At 43.1% G+C, this 13,686-nt stretch overlaps 1 protein-coding gene across 7 annotated transcripts in view; it reads right to left on the minus strand.

Moving 5' to 3' along the window:
• Nucleotides 1–13,686, minus strand: part of PSD3 (pleckstrin and Sec7 domain containing 3) — a 106,863-nt gene that overhangs the window by 37,584 nt on the left and 55,593 nt on the right. For all 7 annotated transcript variants that reach the window (XM_039724076.1, XM_039724078.1, XM_039724075.1 and 4 more), the window contains 2 exons: nucleotides 12,468–12,526; nucleotides 8,821–8,910 (listed from right to left, as the gene is read on the minus strand). In XM_039724076.1, the coding sequence (XP_039580010.1) occupies nucleotides 8,821–8,910; nucleotides 12,468–12,526 (149 nt within the window). The remainder of the gene's footprint in view (nucleotides 1–8,820; nucleotides 8,911–12,467; nucleotides 12,527–13,686) is intronic.

The raw sequence follows: 13,686 nt of genomic DNA on the forward strand, positions 1-13,686 counted from the left end.
TCCCAAAGAGAGCCTCCTAAGAGAACACATTTGAAGCCTTAAATATCTTCAGATTGGGGATTTGGTTTAGATTTCATCAGCATCCCTAATTTTCATCTGCAAGTGATAATACAATCTTGTACTCCTGACTGAGCCAGTACTCTCTGTGTATAAATTGACGGTTATTCTGGGGAAAGGCCATGCTTTGACATTAGAGAAGACCCACCATTTTAGAAATTAGTATGCACACAGGATTTATGTCTGTAACTGAGCAACAGGAATTTCTGAGGGAAAAGTGTTTTGTTAACATAGAGGGATAGAAGGGACATTTTAAAAGAGGGGTTGAAACAGCTGTGCAGTATCAGAAAAATGAGAGCTGACCACACCCAGGGGACCCTCCAAGTGTTTCAAGAATTCAGAATCTTCCTCTTGTTCAGAGGTCAAGCAAAGAGGTGATAGCAAAGGGGCAGAATGTAAATATTCGTTTAGGCAGTGACACCACTGTGGTGACCAAAAGGACTATGACCCTATATAGGGACCTTCTCAATCAGTTCCTCTAAGGAACAAACCGCAAACCAGCAGGAAAATTTAAAACTTTGGGTCAAAACAGATGCAGGAACAGAAAACCAGAGTTTTTATTATTCCTTCCATCCCATCCTTTTAAAACCATACAAAAGCTTTTCTCTTGTCACAAAGCACTATGCCAGACCCCGTCACCCACAGAGGAAATGGGCAGCTGTTCCAACTTACCCCAAAATAAGCTCCTTCCCATCTGTTCCTCCCACCAGTCAAATTTCCCTGGGAGGCAAAACGTACTCAGTCCTTGCTTGGTCTTCCTAATGTCATTCAGCGAATCAACAACACAAGAAGAAAAACTGCAGAATTCAAAGTAAAATTCAATATTGGCGTTTGGGGTACAAACCGAAGGACCACATTACTTTATCTAAAGAACTCCAATGTCCTCAAATAAAGTCACAAGAATCCTTTAAAATTATTTAAGCCTGATGTCAATAACAAATACAAACAACACAAGCTGACAAAATACATAAACACATGCATACCAATTATTTAAAATATACCCTCAAAAGCCAGTAACATATTTTTGTAGCACAAAAAGGCAGAACTACTTAATGCTGCCACTAAATGCTGTTTGTTAAATAAACAACATTAAATCTTTTCTTCGTCCTTCATCTTTCCTTCTTTCATGTTTTTTTTCCTTCTTCCCCAAATGGGAAGAAGGGGAAAGTCAATTCTGATGGATAAGCTACTCTTACACAATGGCTACAGAACTAGAGCTTAAAACTGATCAATAGTAAAATTCCTGTAATATTAAGATAACAATTTCTGAGGTCTGCTGACTAGGGGGAGCTGACAATCAAGATTAAATGTCTCCTGTGAATAGCAGAAATACTAGAGCAACCACTTAATTTCTACATGCACAAGTAACCAGGTCAGTAGGAATCCTAGCAGGGTAACAGCTGGAATGATGGGAGAACATTGTATGACTGCATGAGGACAACTGAACTATCTCTGGTTTAAGTTACATGAGAAGAAGGCTAAAAGAGCATCCACAGCCAGCAGCTCACAGTCACAGCATAAGTCTTTACAACTGACTTTTTACATCAATAAGCACCTAGAAGTGAGCAGAATGACAAAACCACAATGACTGGTGGAAGATCAAATGAATCCTGCCATCACTGTATCTCTGGGAACCACAGTGCGTCTTGTGCCAAAAGAAACACTCCTGAGGTAAGTGCCCTGCTGAGAATGATAGGAGATCACAGCTTTAATGAAAACAAGCCATTGGATAATAACAGGGATGCAAAGAAATCATGCACCCTGTTATCCTGATCAGCACTGCAAGTGAAGAGATGCTTTCCGCCATCTTCATTTTCCTTACAGCAGATCTGGAAACAGCTGTTTCACAGACTAGATGCTGTACTTCCTCGCTAAGCACTGTAATATCCAAGGGGAAAAAGTTCCTCTTCTTGAATTCCTTCTTTTAGGAATTATCATCTGCTGCCAACAAGCTCACAGAAATTAAGTGAGCCATACAGTATGCAGACTAACACAGACCACCAAGTTCCTTAACTTAAAGCTGATAAATGTAGCTACAGAAAACAGCAAGACATCAAAAAAAATCATAAAAGCATCAAAACACTAAAATTCTGCTAGGCATGACAGAAACCCACAGGAAAGTGACTGAAGAAGTGATGTAAAGTCTATAAACTATCTCAGATCAGCTACAAACAACCTCTGCCTCTGTTCCTGCAGTGAGCATGCTCTGAGTCAACACCACTGAAATAAACCCCTCACCCTAGAGATCTGCATTAAAAAAAAAAAACAACAACAACAAAAAAAAAAAAAAACCACAAACAAAAACAAACAAAAAGAAACCACAACCCCCCCCCCACACACACACAAAAAAAATAAGCAAACCACAAAAAAAAAACCCAAAAAACAACAACCTCCCTCCCAGGCTTCTCTCTGACTCAAATAGCAAACACAACATCAACAAAAAGAAAAGAGGAAAAGGAAGGGGAGGAGAAGGCCGTCAAGGGAAGTGGGAGAAGGAAGGAAGAAGGCAAAAGGATGGGGTCAAGAAGAAAGGGAGGGGGCACAGTAGGGAGAAGTGGGAGAAGAGACAGGGAGGAAGGAAACTGAGGCCACTCTAAGATCCACACAAGTTACAAGTTGGTGTCACCTGTGGCTGTAGGCATTGCACTATGGAAGGGGGGGAAATATGCATAGCTTTTGACATACCTTTTCTCCACAATTCCATCTACCTATGGAGTAATGTCCAGCTACCTTGTCCCAAAAGCAGATTAAATTCTTCCTATGTGTCTTGACACCTTCCAGAACCTGTCTGTCAACAGGACAGAAAAATGGTGCCTTGCATTTGCCCCACATTTGTACAAGGATCTTGTGAATACTTAATCATCTAAGAAACCTTGACTTCGGAATGAAACTAAATATTCCATTTAACATCACAGGAAAGGAGAAAAAAAAACTGAATTTAAGGAGCAGGCTTATACTCTTCTTTGAAAGAAAACAGTGTAACTGGGTCAGAGAGAGAACAATCCAATGCTACTTGAAAAGTGTGGCGACAAACAGAAGGAAGGAATACCGAAGATTTATACAGCAATAATCCTAAAGCTGGTGTAAGGAATGTTCTCTCTTCTTCTTCTTCTTTTCTTTTTTTTTTAATATGGTATAAATTATATTCATTCTCTTCCTTCCCTTGAGATGCAGCACAGAACTTAAATTTCAAGCAGATCAGTGGGTGGAAGATCAAAGAATGTTTTTCAGAATTTGTTTTCTACCTACATGGAGGTGGGAGTAATAAGTCATAGGGACCAAAATGTATATGTGACATTGTATTAGAGAATTCCCAGTCTGAAAAGAGCCCAAAATTCCTCTTTTAAAGTGGCAGAGTGCATCATTCCTGGAGACTACCAGTCTGCATCCTCCGCACTTGACAGATGACATTCATCCTTGGGACCTGCCATGCATTTCAGTTACAGTAGGAGACAAGTTGATGGCCTTGGCTATCTAACAAGTCAAACATCAAATAATTCCCTTGTCTGATTAACCTGGACAAGACACGACAGCTTGTCTCCACAGATGAAAATTAACCCCCTAAATGTTCATTATCAGGCTGGTATTGTGCCACGTAATTGCAGCCAGTAGCAATGGAAATTCTTAGCTGACTCTGCTTGGGTTTCACTCTTTGCTGACACAAAAGCCTGGTAGGCTAAGTGAGATCTTTTGAATAACAATTAGAAAGAAAAGAGGTGAAAGGTTGAAGGAGCAAAAAATAATTCAGAGAAATGCAGATTGTCAAAGCAGAACATCCAGCAGATACATCCTGAAATTGAGCCTGCTTTCTAGTAAGATAAACAACCCCTCGTACCACCCCTGGACTATGCAGAGCAATCCTAATTCTTGGATCACCTTCAAAAAATGTTATGTTTTAAGCCTTATTTAAAGTTCTGCTTTCCCTGCTCAGAGACAGCTGGTATTAGGCTTTTTCTATTGTAAGGCTTTCTTCAACTCTATCTGGGTTTGACTTGATAAAAAATATATATTATAGATTTTTCTTTTTATATGCACTAAGGTAAGCTCCTGAAATACAAAAAGAAAATATATTTGCATTTCAACAGGGCAGGAAGGTGTCAGGGATCTCTGTAATTCAAGGGACACAAAGCAATACACACACCACCATAACCTAGCCCAATTCTCAGTTCTGCACAGGCATGCTTAAATGTTATTGCTCTTGAGCAGGACAAATGACAACACCCAAAGAACTCCAAGTTGAAGGAAACCAAGGTTATCATGGCAAGAAGGTTCTCAGCAAGCATGGAGAAGAGTGAAGACAAGCCAGGTGTTCCCTACAGTCACCCCATGGATCTGTGGCTCCTCTGAGAGTGAAAGGAAAGTATGCTTTCACAAACAACTGTTTAAGACAAGGACTAACAGTTTAATCCTGCATTCCCCAACTTTTACACCACCAGATTAGATTCTGTTGTCTCCTAGCAGCTGAAAGGGGCCTTCTGTAATGGATCTTCTATTTCATACAGATAAGAAATGGCACAAAAATACTATTTCCAACAGAAGTATTTTTAAGAGAAAAAACTTCATTTTGGGGAAGAAACAAGGAGCCAGTGCACTGTCTTATTCTGTGAAGCAAAGGCACTTAGTCCTCTCCCTCCTCTGCTCACTGCTGCAGGGTTTTACAGCAGTCAACGCGGTCCTCCTGGGCCATCCTGGCATTCTGTCACACACTCTCAACTTCATCAGGTTTCCTTCAAAGGTGGGAATTTCTTGCCAAAAAACCATGAAATGGATGAAGTACAGAGACTGTTGATGAGAGCAATCAGGATGCACACAGCAGTCCAATTAGTGTGAGCTCCTCTCAGTAAAGGGGGCCTGAGGCTGTGCAGGGAGAAGTTAGCCACCTGATGCTCATTCTCTCTGCTAAATACCTGAAATGTTTGGAATGGGTAAAGTAAGATGCCAATAATTCTCTTTAAATTGAGTATTTGCTTTGGAGGGCTTTCAAAGGGAATTTAAAAAAAAAAAAAAGAGAGAGAGAGGGGGAGAGCGAGAGAAGGCAGAAAGACAGTGGCAAAAACACCCAGTAATTAAAGTGCAGGGAACTGACAGCAACATGAGATAAACCCTACTTTGCAGCTTCTATAGGAAATTGCATATCCCAGGAATCCTAATCAAGAATTCAGATCATTTAGGAAATTAAGGAGGACAGGTTCTTCAGAAGAGTTCAGCACCAGCAACTCCAAGTTAATTTGGTCACTTCATTACAGTGCTTCTGCAGGAGATAAGGCCTACCCAAAAAACACCCTTTGAGAAAAAGCAGATTTTTAATGCTGGATTGGCATCTTATCTCCATCAGCAGTCCCTGAAAGGATGAGTCTAGCCAAGTGCATCCCAGGTACCTCACCATGATGGAGGTTCCCAGATAGTACAACAGGTCAGAGAAGAGCTACCATGTCCTACCAAAAGACACACAGCCAGGTATGACTTCCCCACTTCATGTCATGGGACAGCACTATTACCAGTCAGCCCATGTCAAAGGATGGGTGATTCCAGGAATGAGGTGTGCTGGATGCTGTAAATGCAGGGAACATTTACTTATGCAGGACAGGTGGTACTTTGCACACAGCCTAACAACAGAGTACCCCTCCCAGAACACTGCCTAACAAAAGCAGAGATCCATTTCATCAGTGATGCTTTCTTGCAAGCTCTCTGTGGACCACAGAAGACATTTTCCCTCCTTACATATGAAAGGTCATTAATAGCACCTTCATGGAGTGAACCCCTACACACCTTGTCTCAAGATGACAAGAGGAAAACATTGTTCAGTAACATACCAGCACTTTATTTGTGGGGACCACACAGCCCTCAGGAATTGAAGAATATAGCCAAAATTAGGCTCTTTCCAAGCCAAATGTCCTCTTCATTCCAGAAAATCTTGTGAAGCCCAGCTGTGAAGAAGGCTGTGGTCACACAGTACAATCCCCTAGCATATAATTGTGAAGACGGTATCACTACAGAAGATTAAAACTGGTATGAGCATGTGAGAAAGAAACCACTCCTACACTGTAATCATGAGGTTCTTGACACTGCCAAAATGTCAGACTGATTTTGTTTTCTTTCCAAGGAGGGAGATCCTAGCCATGGCTTCCCTTTCTACCTATATATATATATATATATATATTACTACAACAAGACCCCATGAGGAGAAGTGCACTTTTAATCACAGTTTGGTGTATTTGTCTTTATAAGTCCCAACTGCAAAAGCAACCTCGGATCTGACTAAAGGAGTGAGGAAAAAGGCAATGAATCTTTGTGCAGACTGATGTACAAAACCAAAACCTTTTTCAATGTTAAATGAACAGACAGCAAGACACAAGGTGAGCAAGATCACATTAGCATTTCTACTTTCAAACCAGAGTGAAATAATCCGTTCTCAAAGCACAACTAGTGACATACAGAGAATCAGGTCATGAAGGCCTTGTGGTTTGTACCAAAAGTGTTCTCATTGTTGGGAAAAAAAACTAAATAAAAATAGAGATAGCTCCCCCATGGAGGTGAAAGAAAAGAGTAACTTGATCTAATGTCCCAAGTTTTCTGAGGCTGATCACACAAAAGTGTGTCCCTCCTAACGTGCTGATGTCTGTCCCTGTGCTATTTTCCAATCCAGACGAAACACTCAGGGACGCACTCCACACAGTGAAGGGAGTGACTGAAGGCAATGTCTGACAGATGTCTGTGAACCAGCTGTCCTGGATAGCACAAGCATTTGCATTTGCACCCTTGAATCTGAGAACTAGATCCACAATAAATGCTGCACAGAGATCCACAAGCCCTGGATGAACACTCAGCCCTCCCCAGCCTTCCTTCCCCTCCACTACTGCTTAGCTTTGCTCTGGGGCTCAGCAGAGCTGCAGAGCTTCACATACGGGTGCAGCAGGGCCACCAGGACAACATGGAGAGACTGCAGAGCCAGAAAAGCCCACTTGCTTCACCACAGGTCTGCATTAGTCACCAGTGGGTGCTCAGGACCTCACTCCCACAGGGACACACTGCCACCCTGTGGAAACTGCTCTTCCTCTCCCTGGCAGCTAGGCAAGGATGCATGGAGAAGGCTTGCAGCCTCACCCATGCTCAGCGGCTACACAGCTAATCCAGCAGCAAGCTACATGAACTTTGGTGCTGGGCTGAAGAAAGATACTGTGAATTTAATTTATTGAGACTAATGCAAAAAATTAATTTCTGCTAATTCTTTGTAATCGCACATTTAGTGGCAGCATGGCTGCTGTGAACACAGTAGCACAATTTATTCACTCCACTCCCGTGCACTAACAAATTAAAAAACAAGGGTCAATTTATCAAATATTCAGACAAGCCAGATGAGAAAACAAAGCTGCATGCCACCTCTGTTCCCAAGACATCAAGGCAGCACACAGAAAAGGTCAGAAAGCCTTAAGCAACATGGGACACCAACACCAAATTTCTTCCGTCTGTCTACATCCAAAAAATCCTGAGCCCTGCTATTTGCTTTGGGTGAAGAGTCAGACATCCCTAGCATTAGCAGGTGAGCACTAAACACGAAAGTACAGCCCCAACTGCATAATTCTGTCAGGAGGAAAACAAACAGCAGGTGAGCACCACTGGAAGTCTCTTGTCAGTACACTCAGGTTATTTAAACACAATCTGGAGAACTATTTATTCAGTAAGGGCTGAAATTAGCCTGCAAATTATTCTCAACACATCCCTCTATGGCAAACAGAGAAATGAGATTCCTTTGGGGGGAAAAGTAATTTAAGTGTGGCTGCTGACAGATATACAGATTCAAAAATTAAAGACATTAAATCTAAAATTTAATATTCCCCATTGCTTAATAAGAACTGAAGCAGGAAGGTCCAACAAAAATCTCCCTGAAGAAGATCAAGAAAATTAAGAAATTACCAATAGTAAAAGACAAACTCTGCTGCTTCAACTATGCAGATACATTTGTATTTCACAATGATCCTGACACAAAACTCACACAAGAGATGGTAACTCATTTGGTTGGCTTCAACAGGCACTGGGCCAGCTCTCAGATATGGCAGTCTCTTCTTTTTATTTCCATTACAAAAAAAAAAATAATAATGAACTCCAGTGTATGCACACCTGTCTTCATTTAAACAAAGTGCTGTTTCATGCTAGCAATCAGACAAAAAAGCGAAACATTCTCATTATTACTGACAATAAAACAAGGTTTGTCCTGCTCAGCCTCTTCCCCCATTCCTCAGATTTAACTCCTAGTACAAACTTAATGAACAAAAGCTGAAGCAACGCAGCTTGTGCCAGACAGCACATTACAATCTGAAATTACATCTCCAGCTCTAATGTGAATACCCCAAAGCACCTTTGATGAAAAACACACACGCCTTCCAGATTGTACACAGAGATCAGGCTTAGCCTTTAATGTATTCACATTCAGAGCCAACTGGCTGCTTCTGTCCACTGTAATCAGGAGACAGCATTCTGGGTTGGCATGACCACAGGAGTTTACAAAGCACACAGCTCTGAGGCGAGACCTACCGCAGCTCAGTTTCACCTCTCTGTCCTGCAGAGTCTCCTTCACTAACAAGTGAAGGCAAGAGGGAAAACAAGAGTATAAACCTTATATGTATTATGTATGTTCTGGGAGGAGAAATGTGCCCATCACTTGTCATGTTTGACAACTAAGATTCAGAACATTCAAGATGGGTGTTTTGTTTTGAACCATCTTTCTGTAGAAATGAAACTCACATTCTGCAGTTAATTCCTTACCTTTAAGAGCCCTCTCGGGAAGTCTTTGCCATCGTTCATCCCCTGAAGGTTAGCAACAAATTCTTGGCAGGTCATCTTTTTCCCAATGTTCTGAAAGGAGTGTCAGAGAAACACAACATCATATTCCTGCTGCTTTCCATAATGACAGGAACAAGCAACATCAGAATAAATGCATCTTCCTGCTCTCCTTTAAACCCAAGCCAGGCAGCACTAAGAACACATTCATGAGATTACTCATAGATGAGCATCCTTGTATGCATATAGCTAGAAAAGGGAAAGTACTTTTGCACCCAAAGACCCACATACACCCCCCCAAAAAAACCCAGCTTAATACTGGGGGTAATGAAGAGGACAATGACGAAGATCTCTGGTATTAGCATGGTGCCTTATATCCCCATGTCTCCAGAAGCTCTACCAGTCTCTGATGGAAAAGCTCTACTTGAATCTGCTGTGGGGCACCAGGAAACACATGACTGAGGCCCCTTCTAGACCCTTCTCTTACAATTTCAAATGCCCCCTCAGTTGCAACTGCTGTGAGCTGGAGTATGATGCCCAGGCATGGCCATTACCTTTTCTGATTCACAGGCTGAGGCTGCTTTGACATTTCCATAGGCTCACTCTCTTTTCTCTCTTTCTGTCTAAGTCTCAGACTGAAAGTTGCCCAAATAAGCCACAAACAGAAAGGAACAGTTTGGCTGTCCCTACATGTCTGTGTAGGAGCCAAACTATATCCAGAAGTTTGAGGCTGCCCTAAAATACTCTTGAATCCCTGCCTCCATCACCCTCAGAGAAAGTGTCTGTACTCAGTCTCCCAGGTGCAAGAAGGCCCCTGCTTAGCATGTGGGGAGCCCTGTGAGCCGGCAATAATTACAACACTGCATTGATGAAAAAGCATACCAAAGATATCTGAGAAAAGGAAAGCAGCCTGAGATGAGCGGTGAAACGTGGTATAGACAGAGGGGAAAATAAGGCTCTGGGATAGCACCACTGTCAGTCAGGAGATGGAAGTGAAAACTTTTAAACTGTCAGGGCACGTTTTGTCTGCAGAAATAAGGCAGAAGAGCTCTTTGTGAGCTTTGTCTTCGGCTAGGAGCAGGAGCCCAAATTAACACTGGACTGGAGCCCAAGGAAGGGCACCGGTTGGTAATACAAGCTATTCGATGTTACGAATTACATGACAGCTAGAAGTGCATATCCACTATTTCCCTTCCACAACGTATGATCAGAAAAACCACCAAATCTTGGCCATCAGCCTTACCTTGCCAATAAGGAATATCTCATAGCCTGCAGCCAGCACAAACCCACAAAAAGAAGGCAAGCAGAAACCATGGAACAATTAATGGCTTCCCATAAAAGGATGGCTCCTGACAACACATATGAGCTGTAACTCTGGCTCTGTGGTTGCAAAGCTTAGAGAACACAGCTTATAACTTCAGTCTTCAGGTGCAGACTGGAGCTAGTCTAGCAGACTTACAAGTGCTTCCCTTTCTCCCTGTAACTTCAGCCTACTTCTATTTATTTCCTCCAAGCAGCAGCTGGCAGCTTCCCTATACTGACTAAAGCCAACATTGCAGACAAATGGCTGTTTTGCTGCAGGATCAAAGCTAACATACAGTGCCACAGAGGTTCCAGAAGATGTGCCTGGTGGTCTAGAGATACGTCAAAACTCTCTAGCACCAATGCGGGTGATGACCTCTGTGCAGAAAACTAAGCATGCATTTCCAAGACACACCTAGCAAAAAACTGTTTAGTTACAAACAGAAGTGTGGCAAGATATGGAACATAAAGGGAATTAAGTAAGAATTTGTCTCCAAGAGTTAAAGGCAAGTGTGAACTGAAGGCAGGGCAACTGCATTACAGCTCTACAAGCAGTGGAGCTGAATGCAAAATAGAAATGTCTGTGCTTATGATCAGTATGTCAGTAACAGATAGAGCACAGTGTATAGACAAGCTCTGTGACTCATTTGCTTCCTGCTCTAGCAAAATCCTGGTAAGGATAGGGCAAAGCATTATCTTTGTTAGGGAACAGGCAATTAGGCATATCTGCAAGGGCTGCATTCCAAGTCAAAAACACCAAACTTACCACCTATGTGGAAAAATGCAAAGCAGTAAGAGGAAGACCAAAATTAGAGGAAATCAGAGGGGTTTGAGGGAACATGAAGACACACCCACAGACATAATGTAAGTAGGAGTCTCACAAACACTACAGCTGCATATACATAACAACACACTGTCAACTGCCAGTGGTATAAGTTTCCAAAGCTACACACTGCAACAACCAGAGTCAACAGCAGCAATGATGGGTCAGAGCCAGATCATTTATTCCAGTACCTAGTGAAGACAGTTCAGCCTACTGAAGCATCACAGGGAGCAACGGGAGTTGCTGCCAGGCTAATGCGTTACCATTATTTGGTGAGGCCAGGCAGACTGTAAAGCAGGAGCCCCAGCTGCTCACCACTCTGGGGAGTGGGATACCTGTGCAGAAAGACTCAGGTGTCCTTAAGAGAAGCCCTGTGTGCTAAGAGACAAACCACAGCACACTCCTGTACACCCCATGTCCTGGGTGGGGTGTACAGCCTTCAGAGAAAAAAATTCTTCACAACTCCCTATCCCCTCCTGCTTCCACAACCTGCAGACAAAGGCATTCAGTTAATGGAGAGGTGGGTCTCAGAATGCCTTGTTAACACTCAAGTCTTGGTTTTATTACCTGCACCACCAGAGAGTCTAAGTAGCCCGTTGAGACAGACCCAGGATGCCTGCATGTCCTGCTGCCTAATCCAAAACCCCTGATGTGTAAGAGTTCCCAACAGACACCCTCCTGGGAGAGCCCTTGCAACTGCAGTGGAGGGCCAGAGAGAAGTCCTAGAGCCACTTGGCTCAAACCACTACTTTTGTATACTATAATGCCATGCTCCCTGTGTTTTTACACACTCCTTCCTAACTCCAGGGCAGAGGAAGCCTCTCATCAGCATGGGAATACCTTGCATACCAGGTGTATCACACCATGGGTGCTGAAATACCCATCCTAAGGCTGCTGGCACCCTGCAGCAGTGTGACTAAGAGGACTCAAACAAGAATACTATTTCACCCAGGCACACAACGGGGAGAGCTGTGCAGTCCAGGAACACAGGGCTCCCACTCAGCATGCCCATATCCCCCCTCCATTCTCTTGGTTTTGAGTACACCCATCATTTGTGCAAAACTGCTTCACCAGATCTGCCCTCTACAACTGAACACGTGCAAACATCACCTCCCTTTTTTGACCTTACCAAAACTTCTTCATCTCCAATCTCTATTCTGCTTTCCCACATCTTTGTACATACTGCAAAGGGGAAGCCAATCCCAAGCACAGCTTCCTGGTCAGTGCCTGCTGCAGGAAGGATGGTAATCACACCAGAAAGGTGGCCCGAAGGTCAGGGAGTATTCTCAGACATTATGGCAACATCAGGCACAATGCCTGCTTACACATGACTGATCAAGGCATGCTGGAAAGGCCTGTCCAGGACAACAGCCTGGGAGTGCAGCCTTCTCACTGTTTGCTGTCTGCAGGGGCTTCAGAAAAAGGCCACCCCAGGGACTGCCACAGGACCACCCAGTCCCAGCATGGTGTGGATAGGAGCAGTCTACACAAAGCTGTGCATACTCACATGGCCATGGAGGTCTGTGTTCAACAGCATCATGGCACACGTGAGACAGTGAACTCCATCTGCAGAAAGAGAAATAACCAGTCACATGCAAAACCACATCTGGACCTTTAAGAAGCTGAAACTGAGACTCATAGACTAATTGAGTCTGTTCCCTTCATAAGAATCTGTTTTATCAAGAAATATACATAATTAAATAAATTAACAATGAGATCATCACACAGCTGCCAAACCAGAACAGTCTTTCTTTCATCTTTTAGTAACTATCAAAACTGTCTTGCAGCACCCATGGATGAGGCAAGCAAGACAGAAAATCATGCTATCACTCTTAGCTTGCTAATACCATATTCAGTCTGAATCAACACCTCCTTCTTCATTTACTTCAGTGCAGAAACGGAAAAGCAAAATACATTCATTCTTGTGTAAGGAGTGGGTGCAGCATTACAGGGGTGGGTATCCTGGTTTTCTGCACCTCTGCCTTAGTCCTCATTCAGAGCTCAATTAGACCCAATTTTGGAGAAGTGCAGCTGCTTATGCTGCCTTGCCTCCACATTGGGTAGAGACCACTCCAGGGGCTTCTAAGCTGGTCCTGTGGCCAAGACCCTCAGCAATAAGCCAGATTCACAGAACCATAGAACAGCGTTTGAGGACTGAGAGACTGAAGAAAATTATTACTGGCTCAAAACAACTGATATGTGTGTGTAGGGGGAGCAGCTCTGCAGAAAATGGGATGGTGCACTGCTCCACACCCCACTTTCTGAAGCCTCTAGTTCAGAACTGCCACCAATCACTGGCACACTGAAAGCAATGCCCCACACTCTGCCCTGGAGCCTCAGTCAAGCCCTGGATTGGCCAGATGACTGGAAGTGCCGCTGGGGGCTGCTTGACACAGGAAGCCAGAGCAGACCCCAGGACATGTGGTTGTGTCCCTATTGTCTTGGGTTAGCTGAAACCACACTAGCATCCAGGGCAGTATCTGTATCTTGATTTTTGCTCTTTCTTTTCGTCTCTTTTTCCTCTTTTCAACTCCTAATTTTTGTTTTCTGAAATATGGGTAATAAAGATTGGATGAATAAAGTTTACTAAGTCAATGCTCTGTGAAATGATTTTGATTGAATGTTTGTTTTAAATTCCTGATTTTCTAAGTTTTGCTAGGAAAGTTTGGTTGTGAACATTCTGGGAACTTCTGTCAAGTTCTTCTTTGTGCCCAACTCAGAAAAAA

Source organism: Passer montanus, unplaced genomic scaffold (genome assembly GCF_014805655.1).
Source record: "Passer montanus isolate IOZ18808 unplaced genomic scaffold, ASM1480565v1 scaffold52, whole genome shotgun sequence".
NCBI classification, from domain to species: Eukaryota; Metazoa; Chordata; class Aves; order Passeriformes; family Passeridae; genus Passer; species Passer montanus.